This window comes from Myotis daubentonii, chromosome 1 (genome assembly GCF_963259705.1).
Source record: "Myotis daubentonii chromosome 1, mMyoDau2.1, whole genome shotgun sequence".
Taxonomy (NCBI): Eukaryota; Metazoa; Chordata; class Mammalia; order Chiroptera; family Vespertilionidae; genus Myotis; species Myotis daubentonii.
This window is the reverse complement of record NC_081840.1, coordinates 110,087,784-110,109,515: the sequence shown is the minus strand read 5'-3', so window position 1 is coordinate 110,109,515 and position 21,732 is coordinate 110,087,784. Positions and strand designations below refer to the sequence as shown.

General features: G+C 47.4%; 1 protein-coding gene across 2 annotated transcripts; it reads left to right on the top strand.

Moving 5' to 3' along the window:
- The first annotated feature begins 3,016 nt into the window (after positions 1-3,016).
- On the top strand, positions 3,017-16,790 carry TBC1D21 (TBC1 domain family member 21). Of its 2 annotated transcripts, XM_059681068.1 has the most exons (11): positions 3,017-3,076; positions 10,634-10,741; positions 10,876-10,979; positions 12,171-12,265; positions 12,780-12,890; positions 13,016-13,116; positions 14,138-14,234; positions 14,459-14,559; positions 15,537-15,653; positions 16,301-16,384; positions 16,758-16,790. In XM_059681068.1, exons 1-11 carry the CDS (start codon positions 3,017-3,019, stop codon positions 16,788-16,790), a joined length of 1,011 nt encoding a protein of 336 aa, XP_059537051.1. The 2 variants fall into 2 exon arrangements, with proteins under 2 accessions (XP_059537051.1, XP_059537052.1); XM_059681069.1 differs by lacking the exon at positions 10,634-10,741.
- Positions 16,791-21,732: the final 4,942 nt, after the last annotated feature.

Below are 21,732 nucleotides of genomic sequence, written 5' to 3'. Positions count from 1 at the left end.
GTTCTCCAGGCCTCCGCCGGGCTCTTCACACACACACACACACACACACACACACACACACACACACACACGCACGCACTGCCTCACTCACTCTTCAGTTCCATGAGGCATTATCAACATATGAGGACACTGAGACTCAGAAAGTTAAGAGATGGTATCAAGCAAATGACACCTGTTGCCACCCTTCTAGGGCGGAGCCGCACTGCATGGTGGGGCACAAATAGCACAGCAATGCCTGCACCAGGGGCTGCATCCCAGATTGTCAACCCACTGCATGGCTCACAGGTGTTGTAGTTGCCAAGAAGACATGACTCATCAGGCACTGGTGGGAACAATGTTTTACTACATGGAGAAGGGACAGAACAGGATCAGCTTCAATCCTGGGCTTTGGTCCCCATGCAGGCGGTCTGGTCCCACAGCTGACACAGGGTGATGGTCTGCTCACCCTCCGGCCCCACTCAGGCTGAAAATGAAGGACCCCATTCCCTCCCCGCCAGGAGCAGACAGGGCAGTGGGCTTGCCAGGTGTCATATGACACACACACTTAAGCAGAATAAAGGAGCACACATTGAATCTGGAGCAGAGAAAGACATTCCACGCAAGGCACTAAGCCCAGCACAGGCTGTGAAGGCTCCTATCAGTGAGAAATAGGTCCAAGACCCACTCTTCTGCAGCCCAGCAGGGGAGAAAAGACTGTGCCTCCCAAAAGGTGAGACCAAGTCACATGGTTGGTGGGAGACAGAAGCAGAATTTTAATCTGGGTTTTTCTCAGAACATGAACACTGAACTCCTGAGGATGAGAGGGGCTCCCCCAGGCACCTTCCAAGTCAGCCCTGCGGCCTCACCACCACACCCCAATGCACAGTCACACTCCTCAGAGCAGGCAACGCCGGGAGGCTTCTCCCTCCCAGGATTTCCTTAATGCAAATTCTAGCTGTCTCTTGCCTTGATCCACACGGTAATAGCAAAAGCAATGTTTTAAAACCTGGGATTCTTGCACCCAAAAAATCCCCATGTACAGAAATGTAAAGCAAAAAAACTGAATTCCCATCAGAGAGGGGGCAATGCATAAAAGAAAAGTAATATAGGGGAATCTAAAGAATTAGGACAATTTTGCAAATAAAAGGACCTGTTAAGGACCACTCAGCCCTGGAGGAAATGAAATTGATGTGTGTAAACCCCTTGTAAGAACCAGAACAGGGAGAAAGGGGATCAGAAACCCTCTTGCTTCACGCAGTGTCTGCAGCCCTGTTTGAATATTAAACCTCCACGTGGTTGCTCTGAAGCTTTTGTAAAGTGACCAAACTGCACTGACCAACTTGGAGCAGAGTTATTATCTAAAGTTTGCAGAGAAGGAGCCGGAGGTGAACGGAAATTCAGTAGATGAACTATGTCCATCATGTTCAGTTTAGAAGCCACATCGGATTTGGCACTCAGATTTTCCAGCTCCCTGTCTGATCCTCAGCTTCTTAGGATTAGTTGCAGTCAATTCTCAGTTGTCAACATAGTTCATGTGGAAGAACAGAGGCATAGATCATCCCAAATGGCAAGTAATGCCCATTCCTCGCCTCCTGCTCTGGACATTGGCTTTGGACGCTTCTTGAGACCTTAGAATGAAGGCACCCTGTGTGGGAGGTGGTCCTGTCCTTTCTCTACCTCCTCCCTACTCAAAGCCACTTCACCTCCTGCTCCGTGAAGACCTGGGGGCAGCAGATGAAGGGGAAGAGGCTGTAATGCTTTCCTGGGTTGGGACAAGGTAGCGGAGGGAGGCAGAGATACAGCATTTTTATTTAAAAGGCCTCATGCAGTGCCACAAACTTTCAGGATAGGACAGTAAAGAGACAATTGTGTCCACTGGAGACTTCCATATGGATGCTGATTCATGATGTCAATAGGAATGTGAAAGGCAGAGGCTGACACCTTTTGCTGTCATGGCCAGGGACCCATAGCTAAGGAGGGAGATTTGAGGTCAGAGTCCAAATTCCAACTCGAAGCTCCTGATTCAAATTTGGTTGGTCTAATTATTGTCATCGCCCACCAGTTAAGGAGACTTTAGAGCCAGATGACTTGCACGGCCAGGACCTGAGTAGAAATGCAAGTGATGCTTAAGGTGGAGGACTGGTGATGTTGAAGCCAAGAGGAGCCAACTCCCCAGGGTCATTCAACAAATATTGAGCACCAGCCCAGTGCCAGGTGGCTGGAAAAGTACAAAAGAATCAGACATTGACCCTGGTCAGAAGGAACTCAGGGCTCCGTATAGAAATCTCTTTAATACACACAGAGAAAGTGAGATCTGAGAGCTTCGTTTATTTTTCCATGCACTTAAGTCATTTATTCAATCACTCAGGCACTTTCTTAAGTGCTCTGGATATAAAGGTAAATGAAACTGGTCTCTACCCTCTGGAGCTACCATTTAAACACTGAATTGTAGTTACCCAGAAGCTTTTCAAAGTATAGTTCCCAGGCCCCAGCCCAGATGCCCTGATTCTGAATGTCTGGAAGCTGCACTGAAGAAATCTGAAGCTCCAATTCCAGGTGTTCTCCAGGTTTGAGTCCTGGTCTTGTGGGATAACAAATGAAGGGACTCTAGACATGGGAGAGCCAGAGATAGAGAGAAAGGCTTCCTGGCCCACCTCTGCCAGGAAGCCCTCCTTGACCACCCCAGCACATCCCAGGACATGGTCTGCATGTCTTAATCCCAACCTCCTGTAGGTACTGCGGTTTTCCTAGATGACTGGTAGGTTTAGTCCCCATGGCTCCTGGATGTGTCTTACCTTTGAAGCTGAGAACTCCCATGTTCCAAGGTCATTATGATGAGGGTTCTAAGGGCCTTGTGACACACAGCTGGCAGGCTCTGTTCAAGTGTGGGAGGTCAGGAGAGGCCCAGTTCCCCCTGGGAATGCAACTCATCCCCCAAAATGAAGACCACTTTCCCTACTAATTAAGCATCATTTTAAGCTCTAAGTAAGCTCTGGGTAGAGCATAGAGGGTGCTTTGAAGACAACCAGCAGGAGCCATGACCACCCTCTCTCCCGAAAACAGCCTCTCTGCCAGGCTGTCGGCCTCCTTCATCCTGGTGCGTGTTCTTCATCAGCTCCAAGTCCCTCCCTCCCCAACCTCTGGTTTGTATTAAGCCATCCCCCCCCCCCCCCCCACGGGGTGGGAAAGACTGGAACTGTGAGCTGACCTAGAAAAGTAGGTTGTACCTTGGTCTCATCATCAGCACCAACAACAGGACTGAGAAACACAGGTCCCCTTTCACCCTTCTCTCTAAACCAGTGTTACCTTTTCCTCATTTGTGACATTCCAACTGATGAGCTTTACGTTTGCAAGTTCAGTCTTAAAGATGCTGATTAATTTTCCTTGGTGCTATTGCCAACAATTTTGGTATGCTGCCACCAGGTGGCAGTAATGCTTTTATTAGTGGTGCTTCCAAGCCTAGTTAGTAAGATAGATTTATTCATTAGAAGTCCGCCTCAGTCATAAAAATTGTCCACACGGTATATTTCTCAAAATTATAGTAACTAATTATAATTTCAAGTCTCATTAATCATAATGATTAAGAGAGTGATAAAAGAGTAGCAATCCAAAATGGGCACCCCTCTCCCTGAATTTTAAATGTTATTGCTTCATTGCAGATTATTATCGGGCCTTGATTTGAATTTTCTTCATATCTTTCTTCATTTCTCTGAACTTCAAAAAAGATAATAATAAAACAACAAGCTTTCACATAGCATCTATAATGTACAATGACTATTCTAAATGCTTTATAGCCACTTATTCTCATCATAACTCTATAAGATGGATGATGCTATTCATTTTATAAATGAAACCATTGAGGCACAGAGAGTAAATAAACTTGCCTACACAGCTACTAAGTGGCAGAGCTGGTATTTAGGTGTAGACAGTGGGCTACAGAGTCCATTTTCTTTTTTCCCCATTGATTTTTAGAGAAAGCAGGAGGGAGGGAGGGGAGAGAAAGAGAGAGAAACATTAATGTGAAGCGCACATCAATTTGTTACCTCCCACATGTGCCCTGACTGAGGCTGGGATCGAACCTGCAACCCAGGTATGTGCCCTTGACTGGGAATTGAACCCAGGACCCTTCAGTGTGCAGGTCTAACCACTGAGAAACACAGGCGAGGGCAGGAAGGCCATCTTCTAATTCAGTGATTCTCAAGAGTGGCACTCAAACCTGCAGCATCAGCATCAATTAAGAAATGCAGATTCTTGTGTTTTAACAAACCTGCGTGATTCTGATGTGCAGCTAACTTTGAGAACCACTGTTTTAAACCATTCTGTTCATCAGCATGCTATATTGATGATATACCCTCCACACCTGGGTTATTGCTTATCACCTGGGTAACTTTCAAGTGCACTTACTGCCCCCTCCCAATTTCAATATGCCTGCCTCCTTGGGGCCCCCACCTCTCTCCGGGGTGAGAGCCATTGACATGGTAAGCCATAGTTACTGTTGGGAGTGTGTCTTGTCCTTCAAGTGAACTGGAGTGTAAAAGAGGTTAAGAACCTTAAGCAGAGTCAATGACCCTTCCCAGGCTTTCTTGAGGGCTCTGTTTCTGAGTATTCAGAGCAACGTGGCATCAAAGACATTCATAGAAAGTTTTTCTGACCCTCCAGTGGATTTCCTATTTTATTAAAAATATTAGTGATGCAGTGATGCAGAAGGGAAGGGAGGGTGGGGAGATGTACACCTGCGGCCAAGGTCTGTGGCAGCAGGAAGCCCTTTCGCCAGGGGAAGCATGGCCACGGCTCCCCCAGGCTTGCTGGTGGGAGTGTTAGCCTGCTTGTGCACATCATGAAGTAGGAGACTTCCACAGCTGCTCTACCTAGCAGTGTTCTTCTCGGGGGACTAGAACAGCAGCTCCTGCATCGCTGAAGCATATCCAGCTTGTGTACAACATAGCTCCCCCTCCCTAGCCACCAGGCTATTCTACCCAGGTGGGTTGTGCAGGGCCTTAGGGAATAGGGGAATAGGGGTGAAGCTGGATTTGAGAAGCCATGGAGCTGGCAGTCCCCATCATTTTGAAGGACCTCAGATACAGGCTCTGTGCTTTCTGGAACAGACGGGTGTTGTGGATGTCGTAGGAGAAGGGGTGGAGGGGGCTTTCATGAGGAAATTTTCACCTCCAGCCCTCGGCATGTCAACAGACTTCTGGTGTTTGTCCTCAGCTTGCTGGCAAACGTCTCAGGCTTCTTGTGGGTAGCCTGTCGTTAACTACGGTTTGGGAAGTAAAAGGAAGTAAATGGCACAGAGAAAAGGAGTTTCCTGGAAGGAGAAAACAGTGACTTTTTATAAACAAATTCAGTGCTGACTAGGCACATGGCCCATTGTTATAGGTAGACGGTTAGTAATGCAAATTCTTAAAGAAGGCAGCAGATGACTTACTGTGATGTTTCTAATTATTTCTCCTTATTGTGTCAATGTCATGTCTTTTATTGTGGTGTGCTGTGTATATTACTTTGATTACTTTGCCACTCTTTTATTGTGTTTGTCTCTTTCTTCATATATTTATTTATCTTTCTAAGGCATTTGATTTTAGCATATACCTTTTGCTAACAGCGTGTGTAGATGTATATTTTTTAAATTCAGAACTGAAAATTCTTGCCTCTTGTCTGCCCTTCCTGGTGGCATGGCATTGGGGTTCAGCACCCTGACTCTTGCACTAAACAGGTTTGGGTTCAAGTCTCAGCTCTGATACTGGCTGTGTGACTTCAAATATGCTAATTAGCCCTCCTACAGTTTCCTGGCCTGTAAAACAGTGTAATAACTACACCTACCTTATAGATGGGTGATAAGGTTAAACAAGTTAATATATTTAAACTAGAGGCCTGGTGCATAAAATTCGCACATGGGGAGGGTCCCTAGGCCTGGCTGGCGATCAGGGCCAATTGGGGCCTTCCAGCTGTCATCCGGGCCCTCCCTTTCCCTGCTGCCGGCTGCCAGCTAAGACCTTCCTTTGTTCTGCGCCGATCCCTGGTGGTCAGCACACATCATAGCAAGCGATCGAACTCCTGAGGAGACACTTTGCATATTAGCCTTTTATATATATAGATAAGCACTATGTTAAGCACCAACTCTTCGACATCCCCCGAGGGGTCCAAGATTGCGAGAGGGCGCAGGCCAAGCCGAGGTACCCCACTGGTGCATGATCGGGGCCGGGGAGGGATGCGGGAGGTTGGCCAGCCAGGGAGGGACTGCAGGAGGACTCCAGGGCGTGTCTGGCCCATCTCACTCAGTCCCAATCGGCCGGACCCCAGCAACAACCTAACCTAACAGTCAGAGTATCTGCTCCCTGGTGGTCAGTGCACATCATAGTGACTGGTCAAATGGTTGACTGCCCCTGGTGGTCAGTGCACGTCATAGCAAACAGTTGAGTGGCCTTAGCATATCATTAGTATATTATGCTTTGATTGGTTGAACGACTGACTGGTCGACTGGACACTTAGCATGCTAGGCTTTTATTATATAGGACTGCTTAAAAGTGTCTGGCCCATCACTGATGCTTTTAAGTGTTTACAACTAATAAGAGAATGTAATGAATTTGTATTCAAAATTAATTTTTTGAATTTCTATTTTTATGCTTTATGATTTCATTATGTCCCTGTTGTTTCTGTATTATTAAAATGAGTTGGAAGAAAACTGTATGGTTCCTATCAATCTCTAATATTTAAAGTAAAAAATGAAACAATTTTCTCTGTCTCCATTTTCAAATCAAATAAAGAAACTGAATTTGCAGTTTAAAATCTTCCCACAAAGAAAACTCCAGGCCTCAATGGCTTTCACTGCTGAGTTGTACCAAACACTGAGGAACGAAATAGTAGCAAGTCTACAAAAACTCTTCAAAAACTTGAAAAGCAAAAATGCATTCCTACTCATTCTATAAAGTCAACATTACCCTAACACTAAAATTAAAGAAACTGCAAGAAAATTATAGGCCAATATCTCTCATGAACATGGATGGAAAAATCCTAAATAAGATTTTAGCAAATAGAATCCAGTGATATGTAGGAAGGATAATATATGATCACCAAATGGATTTATCCCATTTCCACAGCGGCAGAACATCATGTAAAAAAAAAAAAAAAATCAAACATTCAGTCCTGAAAAAACTCTCAACAAACTAGGAAGACAAGGGCACTTTCTCAATCTGATAAAGGGCAACTACAATTATCATATGGCATCATGAAAGCCTGAATGCTTTTCTGCTAAGATGGGGAACAAAAGAAAGATGTCTGCTCTCACTACTTTAATTTAACATTATACCTGAATTTCTAGCCAGTGCATAAGACAGGAAAAAGAAATAAGGCATCCAGCCTGGGAAGGAAGAAGTTATTAAACTGCCCTTGTCCAAAGAAATATGATCGTCTATGTCAGGGTTGGCAAACTTGGTCTGTAAAGGTCAAGTAGTATTTTAGTTTTTGTGTGTTGTTTCTGTTGCAACTACTTAACTCTGCCATTATAGCACAAAAACAGCCATAGACAATGCATGAATGAATGGGAATGGCTGTGTGCCTATAAAACTTTATATAAAAAAATACAAGTTGGAGGCAGATTTGGCCCATGGGTCATAGTTTCAAATCCTTGGCCTGTATAATAAGTCCCACATAATCCATAAAACAAAAACAAAAAACCATATTAGAACTAATAAGTGAGCTTAGCAAGTTTCTGAATATAAGATCAATATATAAAAATCTATTGTATATACTAACAATGAACAATTGGAAGTTGAAATTTTAAAAATAACACCTTTTACAATAACATCCAAAAAAAGAAATATTTATGGATAAATCTAACAAAATACATGAATAACCTATATACTGAAGTCTACATAACATTACTGAGAGAAGAAATTTAAAGAGACCTAAATAAATGGAAAAATATACTGTGTTTGCGGGTCAGAAGATTCAATAGTGTTATCAATTCTCCCTAAATTGATCTATAAATTTAATACAATCCCCATCAAAATCACAGCTGTCTTTATTATAGAAATTAACCAACTGGCTGAAATTCAGTGGAAATGAATTCCTAAAGTTCATGCATTTCCTTTTTTTAAAATATATTTTTTATTGATTTCAGAGAGGAAGGACGAGGGAGAGAGAGATAGAACCATCAATGTTGAGAGAGAATCATTGATCTGTTGCCTCCTGCCCACCCCCAACTGGGGATGAAGCCCACAACCCGGGCATGTGCAGGAATTGAACCTGGAACCGTTCAGTGTGCAGGCCGACACTCTATCCACTGAGCCAAACCGGCTAGGGCATGCATTTCCTGTTTTAATTAGGAATCTGGGACACAGCCCAGCTTTGGCTCTCTCCTCCTACGTCTAGTACTGCCACAGTGCATGCTGAATTGCAGTCTCTAAGTACAGGTATGAAACATGACAGCTGTCAGAGGGCAGAAGCCTGGCTCTGATTGGCTCAGATGAGTGTCCATGCAGTAGGTGCAAGGTAATGGGGAAGGTCCTGCTTCCCAGGGTTAGGCCAACACTAAGGTTTTTTTGTACCTTCTTGGGCCCATCTGTCCTATTTTGGTTCAGAAGATAGAGAACGCATAGAGAGGATAGGGGAACTGATCACCCAAGGGAAAGTGGGAAATACAGCAAATAAACCCTCACTGCGGTGGTCACTGCCATGGCTCCAAAAGGCAAAGGGCACCAGAGCTGGATGCTGCTGGCACACAGGCTGAGAACAGCCTCTTGGGCTAGTGTGCACTGCAGGATGCGAAACAGAGGCAGGAGGAAGGGAAGACTCAAGATGCAGGACCCGGGTGGCCACACGGGGCAGCTTTTGTGGCCGGAGCATTTAGGGAGAGCCATTCCAGGGAAAACTGCCTTGCTTGGTGACTATTTTTTACTATTCTGAAGCGTCATATAGTTTACCACCATTCCATCAGTGTTTCTTTGCAGTGACTGCATTGGCCATTCATTGGAATGTAAGGGAAATTGACTCTGTGTTGCAGAATGAAAGGTGAAACATGTTTTTCTTAAAACGCGAAAGGTTTTAGAAAATACATTATTAAAATGTATTGTTCAACCCATCCCTACCAAACACGGACTTAATGAAAATTGTTTCAAACTTGGGCCTATGGGTTCTTGTTTTTCATTTCCAGTGCTGTTTTACCATCTAATACCTTCCCACTCATATGGTCAATGGACCAGCAGAGTCAGCAATCCCCTGGGAACTTGTTAGAAATGCATCATCTTGCCCTACCCGGTTTGGCTCAGTGGATAGAGCATCGGCCTGTGGACTGAAGGGTCCTGGTTTTGATTCAGGTCAAGGGCAGATGCCTGGGTTGTGGGCTAAATCCCCAGTAGGCAGTGTGCAGGGGGCACCAATCAATGATTTTCTCTCATCATTGATGTTTCTATCTCTCCCTCTCGCCCCCTTCTTCTCTGAAATCAATAAAAATATATATTTTTAAAAAGAAATGCATCATTTTGGTTCCACCCTAGACCGGCTGAGTCATAATCTGCATTTTAAAGATTCTCAGGTGACTTGTTTGCAAATTTAAATTTGAGTCACATGCATGCATATTCAGGTGCATATTAATGGGAGGTCATTTCCATAAGAACTCTAACTTCTTGTTATTGTTTTATGAGCATTTTTAATTACTTTGTATGCAGTGTACTCATTTCCCCCCAAACACACACACACACACACACACACACACACACACACACACATACACCTTAATTAGTGCTTATTTTATATTTTTATTATGAAAGCAACATATATCATTATAGAAAAGTTTGAAAATACAATAAAAAGGAAAAAGTGCTTATAATCCTATCATTCCAAAATAATCACTGTCACCTTGGCCAGTGTGGCTCAGTTGGTTGAACGTCATCCCATGCACCAAGAGGTCACCAGTTTCCTGACCAGGGCACAGACCCGGGTTTCAGGTTCAATTCTGGTCAGGGCACTTATGGGAGGCAACCCATGGATGTTTCTCTCTCACATAAATATTTCTCTCTCTCTCTTTCTCCTATCTCTCTCTTTCTCTCCCCTCTCCCTCCATCCCCCTTTCTCTCTCTAAAATTAATAAAACATTTTTAAATAATAATAATCACTGTTAGTTTTAGATAGCTTTTTTGGTATTTTTTAGTCTTCTAACAATTTCTAACAATTTTATAGTTAATTCACTATGTATTTGAGCCTATAAGATGTAGTTTTATAATATATAACAGACATTTATGGAGGATAGATAGTCCATAGAGAAGATAGATACTGAATGTGCAATTTTGCATTCTGCTTTTTTCTGTTAACATTTATATTTTTCCAGATTATTCATCCTTGTAAGCATTGTTTTATATGCTTCATAATATTCCATTGAGTACATAAACCATGGTTTATGTAACTATTCCCTTATTGTATAACACTTAGAGCACTTGCATTTTTCATTTTGGTAAGTAGTGTGCAATGAAAATTATTGTGCATACAACATTTTAATATATTTTTTCAGTAATTTTTTCAGGATAAATTTCCAGAAATGAGTCAGAGACTACTGTGAGCTTAGATTCACATTGCAAAATCCAGAGTATATCATTTAAAATCACACTGAAGAAAAAAGCCAAAGGTCCCTAACAGAAGGCTACGTGGTTGTCCTCAACAGGTGAAGAGAAAGCCGCCCATTGACAAGACAGAATGGGATGGCTTCTTTGACGAGAACGGTCAGTTGGCCAAGTCACGAGACTTCATTTGTGTTAACATCCTGGAAAGGGTATGGTCCCCAAGCCTGGGTCTTCCCCTGGAACTAGGGAGCATGGGTGGGCAAGGGGGAAGGTGGCATTGGGAGGGGCTCTTTTGGCAGGCATTCAGAGAACCATGACTTCTCACCCCCCATCCCGACTTCAGGGTCTGCACCCCTTCGTGAGGACAGAAGCCTGGAAGTTCCTCACGGGCTACTACTCATGGCAGAGTTCCCAGGATGAGCGGCTCACAGTGGACAGTACAAGGAGGTAGAACATTCCAGATCCTATAGGGAAGGGTGGGTAGCACAGTGGGGAGGGGGTGCCCACCCCAGCATGGCTTTAAATAGACTTTAAACAGACTTCTCATTCTGAGTGGCAAAATCCCCATGGTACTCCTGACCCAGGGCCCACACACAGCCCTGCCCAGTTCTATTTACCAGCCCACATACTAGCGAGACATGGGCTTGACCCCAGCAACTGCTCTCCTCCCATCCCCACACCCCCTCCCCATGACATCCCATCCTTCCCCTGGGCCTGTGCAGCCTAGGCATGTGGAGAAGATTGACGTGCAGGGTGAGTCGGAGGAAAATCCAGGGCAGCAGGGGATCTGAGGGCCAGCTGGGGAGTGCTGAGACAGGAGCCCACCTGTTCGTTTCCTGAGGCTGCTTTAACAAAGCACTACCAACCAGGTGTCTGCCACAGTAGAAACATATTCTCTCACTTCCGGAGGCCAGAAGCCCCAAAGCAAGGGCCCGGCAGGGCCTGTCTCCCTCAGAAGGCTCCGCGGGAGCACCTTCCTTGTCTCTTGAAGGTTCTGGCGGCTCCAGACGTTCCTTGGCGTGTGGCTGCATCACTGCCGTCTGCGCCTCTGTGGTCACAGGGCCTTCTGCCTCCTCCCTGTATCTCTCCTCTGTGTATCTCTTCTATGGACACTTGTCATTGGATTTAGAGCCCAACTAGGTAATTAAGAAAGAGCTCATCTTGAGAGTCTTAACTTAGTTATATCTGCAAAGACCCTTTTTAAAATAAGGATACATTCACAAGTTCCAGAGGTTAGGGCATGGACATGGGGGACACCATTCAACCTCATTGTGACGATGGGCACATAACACCCCCTCATTCAATCCTTATAATTCTGAGGCATAGGTGCTAGTCTTATCCCACTCTACAACTGAGGAACCTGAAGCTTAGAGAGGGAAAGTGAGGTCACCAAGGCTTGACCCTGGTTGCAGACCCCAGTTATTAAGTTGTGAAGCCAGGATTCAGGTCTGGCCATCGGACTGCAGAACCATGAGGTCAATCTCGTCCCCATCTGCACTCCAGGTGCATAGAAGAGCATGGTTAGGGCTGGCACTGGCAGAGGGGAGGGCAGCATCCCAGACAGTGGGCACAGCCCAGCGTCCCTAGACTTGCTGGGAGGAAAGGCTGCCTGATTTAGCTTCAGTCCTGTTCTCATAGGAAAAATTATGAAGCTTTATGCCAGATGTATGAGAAGATTCAGCCCCTTCTGGAAAACCTGCACCGGAACTTCACAGAGACTCGGAATAACATCGGTGAGCAGGCTGGGGTGGGAGGGCTGTGCAGAGGGGACTGCTGGAAGCCATTTCTGAGCCCTCCTCAGTCTTGCGGGGGTACTTACCCAGTTCCTGGGAGCTGTCTTGACTTGTGCCTGAAATTTTCCCACCTAAACCATGGTTAGTCCATCCACCCACCTCTACTGGGTGCCCCTAGATGCCCATGGGGCATGGTGTTTCCATGGGGCATGCTGTTCCTGCTGGTTTGTCTTCATCTCTTCTCACCTTGGTCTAGAACCAGGCTGGATTTGAATTGGATGAAGGGGTCACAGACCTGGCAGAGGGTTCAGCCTGGTCAAAAAATTTGGAAGTGGGAAGAAACCCAGGGAGCTCAGGGTGTGGTGAGGGATAGAGTGTGGGGGGGGGGGGGGGTGGAGGCTGATGTTCCTTTCAAAGCTTCCTGCCTGGGTTGGTTGGGGGAAATAAACTCACCCATTGACCTGCTGCTGGAGGTGATCTGGTGCTACCCTCCTGTCCCTTGCTTGCAATCTAGCATATGACATCCAGAAGCTCTACGACAAAGATCCCCTGGGCAACGTCCTCATTGACAAGAAGAAGCTGGAGAAGATCCTGCTCCTGAGCTATGTCTGCAACACCCAGGCAGGTGTGCCACAGCGCTGAGCCTCCCCCGTGGCCCCCTCTTCTCAATTCCTTGCTGGGATTCCTTCCCTGCCCAAGCCCAGGCTCTGCCCTCCTACTCAGCCCCTCCTAACTGGCCCCTCCCCGCAGAGTACCAGCAGGGCTTCCATGAGATGGTGATGCTCTTCCAGCTGATGGTGGAACATGACCATGAGACCTTCTGGCTCTTCCAATTCTTCCTGCAGAAAACGGTGAGGGTTCGGCCTGAGCTGAGGGCCTCCCCTTCCCCCGCTAAATCTTTAAACAACCCCTTGAGGTTAGGCAGGCACTGGCAACCCCAGCCATTTCCTCTAGCCCTGGAACAGCTCTTTGGGTCCCAGAGGAGCCTAGAAGTGTGTTCCCCAGTGCAGCGTGTTCTAGGGTTGGGTGGCAGCATTGGAGTTGTGGAGGGGGCTGCAGTGATGTGCTGGGTCCAGCTCTCACCAAACCTTGAAAGGGTGTGACTGACAAGGCCCAGTGATGGCGCCCACTTCTGGCATTCCTCTCCCAAAACATGCTCTGCTTCCACAAACACTCCATGGCTCCTCACACCTTCAGAATAAAATCCAGTGACCTCAGCCAGGCATTCAATCCTCCATCATCAGGCTGCTCTCACGGCTCCCTTCACATGACCTGTGCTCCAGGCACAACGGGGACTGGGGGTACCCAGATGCACACCGCACTGTCCAGGCTAAAGGCTTTTGAAATTGCTGCTTCATAGAAAGAATTCCTCATGATCCATGAGAGGCTTCCCAGAACCCACCCTCATCCTTCCCTCCACCATGCAACAGTGTGCACTCTGTGCTTCCCTGGCCCTGCTTTCTGACCCACAGCGTATATGCAGAGAAATAACTGGGCGCACTGCATTGTGAGCCACACCTGAAACATCTCTGCATCCCTCTCTCCCTCTCTCTCTCTCTCTCTCTCTCTCTCTCTCTCTCTCTCTCTCTCTCACACACACACACACACACGCACACGCACACGCACATGCACACACAGGTGCACATATATATATAGATGGATACACTGGCACACACAGACCACATAGACACAGACATGATGTGTGCATGTGTGCACACATACATACACAATACCCAGACTTATACAGAGACATGGGCCCAGCCTGGAGCCAGACATACAGAGACTCCCTGGAATTGGAGAGCAGGGCTGGCTTTCCTGGTGCCCTCAAGCCCAGAGGGCTTGGTTTCCCTCCCTCCCACCCATCTCTCACAGGAGCACAGCTGTGTCATCAACATCGGGGTTGGCAAGAACCTAGACATGCTCAACAGCCTCATCAGCTTCCTGGACCCTGTGTTTGCCAAGCACCTAAGTGAGTGGACAGGGTTCATCTCAATGGGGTTGGAATCTGGACAGCTGAAAATCCACCACAAACCATCTCCAAGGGCAGTTGGAAAAATGATAGCCAAGCATCCTGTGTTTCCCACGTGTTTGGTATGCTCTGGTGTCTGGCTGTCTGTTTCAGCTCCCTTGTGTGTCTCATCCGTTTTCTCTAATTATGGCCTCCTGGCTGGCACCCCATTTCTCTCCCTACAGAAGGAAAAGGTGCAGGGGCTGTGCAGTCCCTCTTCCCCTGGTTCTGCCTCTGCTTCCAGCGCGCTTTCAAGTCCTTTGATGATGTCTGGCGGCTCTGGGAGGTGAGGTGCTCTGCTGGGGCAGAAGGGATAGGCCCCACCCCTCAGGCAGGCAGCAGGAGAGCTCTTGTTGCTGGCTCTGGATGGAGTCCAGGTGCTCAGGGTTTATTGGGTCAGTGACCCTGCTCCTGCCCAACAAGGAGGAGGCCAGAGCATCCGTTCATCCATCTGTTCATGCAGTCCCACCAACTTCACCTCTCTGGGCAGTCAGGGCAGAAGAAGGGGCCTTACAGCCTATGCTGTGGACACCTGGCCTGCAGCTCACTTCCCTGCCTCCTGCCAAGTGCTTCACTCTGCTCTCATTCCCTCATCTCCCCGTTCCTCTGTCTTCCCATCCACCTGGGTGCTAGCTCCTTGCTGAGCCTTCCCTCTGGAGGAGGTGGGTCCCCCACACAGGTTGCACCTGCAGTCCTTTGATCCCAGTCCCCATGGCCATCAGCAGATGAACCTCCCCTAGAACACACCCACCCCACATCACTGCCCTGTCCGGTGGCCTCCATTGTCTGCAGGACACAGCCCAACATTTAGCCTGAAAGGTTTAGCCCTATGACTCAACCCTGACTCCCTCCTCCCTCCTGACCTGCTGGTCTCCATGCCCAAGTTGATGACCACCCACAGGACTTTGGTGACACCTGTACTATTGACATCAACCATTGCTTTGCGGAAGCTCCACTCAAATGTTACCTGGTTGTTCTCTGCCCTCCCTCTACCTCCCTCGCCCCTCCCCATCTTCTCCCCAATTTCTCCCTTCCTCCTCCACTCGCCCAGGAGCCAGCTCAATGCCTAGAATCCCAGAGGTAGCTGTGAGCACTTGTCTGAGTGAGTGAGTGAGTGAGTGAGTGAGTGAGTGAGTGAGCGAGTCAGCAGTGAGGCCCAGGAATGTCTGACCCTGGGCCTGTGGGTGGTGGGTACCTCACCATCTTAAGGGCAGTGCAGTCTCAGGCCACAGGGCGCAGACCAAGACTTGCCTTTCTGAGCAGGTTCTGCTGACGGGGAAGCCCTGCAGAAACTTCCAGGTGCTGGTGGCCTACAGCCTGCTGCAGATGGTGCGTGAGCAGGTCCTGAAGGAAAGCATGGCTGGCGATGACATCCTCCTGGTGAGAGCACCCTCTGGTCAAGCCCAGCCCACGGCTCCAGGGGACCCCCCCACCGCCGCGCCTTCCCGGCTGAAGGCCCCAGGCTCGCAGGGAGCTGGGCTTCGGTGCCCTCTTTGCCCTGGGAAGGATCATGAGGGAGCTGACATGTCCCGAGCACCACACTGAGTGCTTTACAGATGCGCTCATTTGAGCTTCACAACAAGCCTGACCCAGAGTGATGCCCATCATCATCTTCACCCCATGTGTCATATGAGGAGTCCAAGGCCTTGACTGGTACTTAACCACTAGGCTTGGCTGCTTCACAGTTAATCTCTTGGCTTTAGCATCTTCCTGTGGCAAAAGACCTACAGTTTCCCAAAATTTCTAACCAGTGCTGAAGTCTTCATTCAAAAATATCTTAGATGGCACCCCAGTTATAAAACAAGTCCTACTTGGCACCTGTGAGACCCTCAGTGGAACCCCAGGACTCCCTAGACCTCAGTATGAAAACTACAATTACCATCTCCCCAAAATATAATTTCCAGTGTTGAAATTTCAAGCACTGTGCCAAGTGGGTTAGGAAAAGATCCAGTGGCCCCAGCGAGAGCCATAAGTAGCAGCTTTGTCCCCTCAGCCTATGCCCGCTTCCTCCACCTTCTCCTGCACAGGCCTGCAATAGCCTGGTCGACCTTGATGCCGACGAGCTGATCTCTGCTGCCTGCTTGGTTTATGCGGAGCTTATCCAGAAGGATGTAAGTTGCCCCAATTATTTGTCCTTCTCCTCTTCCTTTTCCAAGAAGCCTTCCCTGATCTCCAACCCCAGCCCATGGCAGGTATATTCAGCTTCAGAGACAGTTTGTGCCACATCATCTGTCACCAACCCACAGGGGTTCTCTGGTGTGGTCTTTTCGCTGTTTGCACATGTAACTCCTGCCTCCTCTAGCAGACTGCGCTTCCCAAAAGCAAAGCCCTCGCCCGTCGTTCCCTGTGTCCCTCCCAGTGGATCTGGGCCTAGGACTGAGCACCCAGGGGCTCAAGAGAATGTCACTGGCTGGATGGACTGAAGTGTGAGAGCAGCAGACCAGTGTGTGTTTCCCTCAACCTGCCAGACCCTCCTCTTCCCAGGTTCCAAAGCCATTAAAGGATTTCTTTCTCTGAGGACACACACAATGGACAGATGCCTCAGTGGACAAGACAAAGGTGGTGCTTCAGCCGTGAGGTCAAGGATCAATTCCGCTGGAGTGTTAGGGTGAGGGCATAGTTAATACAAGTGCAATACAAACAGCCTTCTGGAGTCAGTCTGTGGTGGGCAGTATGTGCCAGGTGCTGAGGGTAGACAGGGTTGTCCAATGAGAAAAGAGGCCTAGGAGGGGAGAAGAGAGATTGCAAGGCTGGAGGCGTAAATGCTGGGAAGAGATCGGATGGGTTGGGTCAGCATCTCTTCTGTGGCTATGAATTTTCCAAGGTGGCAACGGTTCTGCACTGAGAAGAAAATGGTTAAGGGTCTAACCAACTCTAGGAGCCTTCCCACCTCCTGTGGAAGAGAGCTGAATGGTCTAATAGGCTTGTTCAATCCACTGGACTCAGTCCTGAGAGGGGCTGGCATCTCCCATTCCTCCCCTCACTCCCAACACACCCATCCCACACTAGGCTGCCTCTCCAGGGCTTCCCCAGCAGTCTGTAGGACAAAGCCCAACTCTCTGGTAGCAGGTGATTCCACTCCTGGTTTCAAAGCCTCCCTCACATGCACCTTCACTTCTCAGGCTGAAAATATCTCCTCAAATTGAACTATCCTTTCCAGCCTTATTCAGTCTCCCAGAGAATACCACCTTTTCCCTGGCCAGGCAGTTCGGTCTCTCCCTGGGGCAGAGACTCAGCCACACTCTCCCCAGGCGAGGCCAAAGCCTAGAGCAGTGGTTCTCAACCTTCCTAATGCCGCAGTCCTTAATACAGTTCCTCATGTTGTGGTGACCCCCAATTTCATTGTTACAAATTTAACATAATTAAAGCATAGTGATTAATCACAAAAACAATATGTAATATGTGTTTTCCGATGGTCTTAGGCGACCCCTGTGAAAGGGTCATTCGACCCCCAAAGGGGTCGCGACCCACAGGATGAGAACCTCTGGCCTAGAGCCTCCTGCCCAGCCTGCCCATGCCCTGAGGGGCGACATGAATATTGACCAGAAAGAGCTGGGGTTGGTCAGTGCCCCTATAGCTGCTCGGTAAATGTGTGCATATGTGTACACACACACACACACACACACACAGCCCTGCCCAGGGGCTATCATTTTTCAGAGATGGCTGATGGATGAACAGAGGGATCCATTGGTTTTACTGTGGATCCTGGCCCTTGGGGGTGAGAGATAACCATCCTCCCACTCTTCAGCCAGCTGCCCCACCCTTCTGCTCCCATCCTATCACTCTCAGTGACCATCACTCCAAAGGCACAATGCTGCCAATTCTGTCTAGTCTCCTCCCCTCAGGTGACAATCTCCCAGAATTCACTGTGAAGATTCATATACTGTGCTTCTCCTTAGGTTTATGTTCCCAAGACAGGTGATTTAAATAAGGATTCCTGCATGGAATACAGTGCGCTAAGAACAAAACTGTGTTTTTATTCTTCCAAAGAACCAGAGTAAAAGACATCTTGGGGAGCTAACTGTAGCCTTGGAAAGAGAAAGTTCACAGAAACATCCGATCAGCATGTTCTAGTGCTGCTTATGGCCTGGTGGCATTAGTTGGTCTGTGGTTTTTGGTTGGGACATCCACAATGCTGAACATCTCTTCCAAAACTAAAAGTTTCAAGCACTCAGCTTCTAGGCCAATAGTTTTCAAACCTGTTTCTAAAATCACTGGTACCCCATTATAACACAGTCTTTCCCAGAAACCCAGTAGTTGATGTTGGGATGGGGAGCCCAAAGCCCTCCTTTGTGGGATCCCCATCAGACCCCTCCTCAAACTCACATCATTAGCTCCAAGGGACCTCTCTCCTACAGGGAGCATGTTTGAAAACCTCTGTTGGTCTTAAAGATGAACTGGATTAAGTCTCAACACCGAGTTAATCCAGATTCAGATAAATTCCAGGTGGTATAATGATGGACATAAATATCTTAGAAGAACCAAACTTCTGTCAACTCATCTGCAGCACTACTGGCCGTGGACTGTAGATTACAATCTTCTCACCATGGCTGAGCATATCATGGGGCCAGCACACGCTTCTCCTCAATTGCTTATCAGTTATATAAGCCAGTGCTATTTTTTCTAGGTCCAGTCAGGAGACAGAATTATGGGAAGAATTGAAATCCTAATCCTAAATTGCCTTTAATGTAGGGGCTGTGCTAGTCTAAATAATATGTTAATTCAACACCTTTATTGAGTCCTTACTGTGAGCTGCCCATTGTCCAGGCACTGAGAATGCAGCAGTGGGAAAAAGAGAGACACATCCCTGTTTCCATGACACTTAGAGTTGAATGAGGATCACTCAACATTAAAGAATGTGTGATTACAAATTTATTTCTGTGCTCTGACGGACAGAAACACAGTTCTAGGAGAGAAGATACAAATTAGTGGTGGTGGCAGTGACATCAATGATGATAGTGGTGATGTCCATGATGGTAGCGATGATGGTGGTTGGGAGGAGCTATGATGTCAATAATGATGGTGGTGAATGATTGTGATAGGAACATCAGTAAGGACAATAGTAGAAATGTCAATGATGATGGTGGTGGTGCTAATGGTGACTTCAGCAATGGTGTAGTGTTGGCAGAAGAGATGGCCATGTAAATCTTGGTGATGATAATGGTGATGTCAGTGAGATTGGTGGTTATCAGTGATGTTAGTGTCAATGGCGTGGTAGAGTTGGTGGCAGAGGTGTGATGTAGTGTAGTGTGATGGTGGTGGAAGCAACTGGGATGTCAGTGATGACAGTGGCTATTGGTGTTGTCATCAATGGTGCATAGATTTGGTGAAGGTGGTGGTTGTAGTGATGTCAGTGGTAGTGTTAGTGGCAGAGGTGTGATACCGAATCTGCAATGTTGGAGATGAAGATGGTAGTGATTATGGTGGTACTTTCATCCAGTCAACAATGGCCATCTCTGTATTGATATTGATGATGGTATTGGTGGTGATGGCAATCATGGTAGAGATGGAAACAGTGATAAATTCATTCTGGAAAAACTAGTGCCTAACACATTTCCAATATAATATTTTTAAATGAGTCATAATGGCCATGAGGACAGAGATAAACAGAGGCACACAGGCTTTATCTAAGCTTTCTAAAACTTGGTCCTGAGCCTGATGTGAAAGCTTGAATAGGCTGTGTGCCTTCTGTGACCTCCCCCCACCTCCCCACACACTCACAGTGCAGCCCAGGCATCCCTGGTGGTGTTTTTGTTAACCTGACTGAGATGTCACTATGGTAGAAAGATCTTCTTTTTTGTTTGCTTTTCAGAAGAGTCAGGATGTTTAGATCCATTTAGACCAAAGAAACTATCTTATTCTCTCTTACTGCATAACACATGCACACTGCCATACACAAATACACACTCATGCCCACTCACACAAATTCACACTCACACATACACATACTGAATACACAAACTCACACACATACACTCACATACCCATATACACTCACAATACACACATACTCACACCCACACTCACATATACACTCATACACACACTCACATACACACACATTCACACAGAAATACACACACAACACGCATACACACTCATACACACATATACTCGCCCACAAATACACACTCTCACACAGACACACACTCTCACACATATACACTCACACATCCATTCACACACATACACACATGCACACAGATAGACCTTTATTCTGTCACCAAGTCCTACCGCTTCTACCTCTACATAGACTATTAGTTCTGCAACTGCTGGGAGAGAGAAGGTGGCTTAACCATGCTCTCTGGCCCCTTTCCCTCCAGGTCTGCACAGGCCAGGCTCTGCAGTCCAGAGCTCATTAGTGAGGTAGTCCCAAGGGGGCTACCCTGGTTCCTGCTCCTGCTACTGTCTCCACCAACCCCAATGAGATGCATCAGGCCCCATAATCTGGAACTGCAGCTCCTACCCCCAAAGGCAGCAAGTTTTCCCCAATCCCACCCTCCCACTAAGTCTTTAGGGACCTGAGGGAGGGGACTGTGACAATGAGGAGTGGGCTGGAGTTCCAGGAGGTCAGGAACAAGGGCACTGTGGCCCCAACCCTCACAGTAATTACAGCTGCATTTGCTAAGTAATTCCCATGTCTCAAGGCCTGTGCCAAGCACTTCATAGGCTTTCTCTCTCATTACGCTCTTTTTACTGGTGGGGAACTTGAACCACAGGGGTTACAGAGCCAGTGATGGCAAAGTCAGAATTTGAATACTGACAGTGAATCCCAGAGCCTTCACTCTTAACACTGCAGTATTAGTTCTGGGGCAACTCCTGTGTTCACCTGCCCTATGTCTGTTATGACCTCAGAAAGTCTGGAGAAGATCAAATTACAGCACCTGAACACCCACAGTACAGTACTCGGAGCTGGGAGGAAATGGGAGGCAAATGTCTGCAATCTCTATGCAAACAAGGGCAGCCCCGAGCAGCTGTCTCTTTCGGTGCAAGCATGGCTGACAGGAGAGCTGAGCTGCCTCCTGTCAAAAGCATCTTGAGGAAGGGTCAAGATGAGGGTGTGTTCTGATATCTGGCTTGCTGATGGTCTCATCTGAGAAACCTAGGAGGGGTGTCTGCAGGCAGGATAATGTTCTCTGACTAGGCTCCTTGCCCAAGGCCCAGGTTCAACGCTAGGTGGAGAGAAGGTGATGGTGACAGGGATGGTGGAGGCCCTGGGAGAGATGATGTGGAATAGATAGGCTTGGAAGTAGCTGAGAAGATGGCAGAGGTAGAGTTGAGAATGAGGAAGTCCCTGGTAACAATGGTAATGACAGGGGTGAAATGGGGTTGGAGGAGATGGTAGGGTGGCAGTAAAGAAGGTAAGTATATATAGTGGAGGTCATGGTAGTGGTGGCAGTGGTGGTGGTCATGGCTGAGGCAACATCGGATGTGATGATGTGGATGAAGTGGAGATGAC

Bases quoted from the DNA above. Each gene is read 5' to 3' on its own strand.
- TBC1D21 (XM_059681068.1), top strand. From the start codon at position 3,017: ATGACCACCCTCTCTCCCGAAAACAGCCTCTCTGCCAGGCTGTCGGCC. The intron at 10,742-10,875 runs GTATGGTCCCCA...TCCCGACTTCAG, and splicing joins GTGTTAACATCCTGGAAAGG to GGTCTGCACCCCTTCGTGAG. The intron at 14,235-14,458 runs GTGAGTGGACAG...CTCTCCCTACAG, and splicing joins TGTGTTTGCCAAGCACCTAA to AAGGAAAAGGTGCAGGGGCT.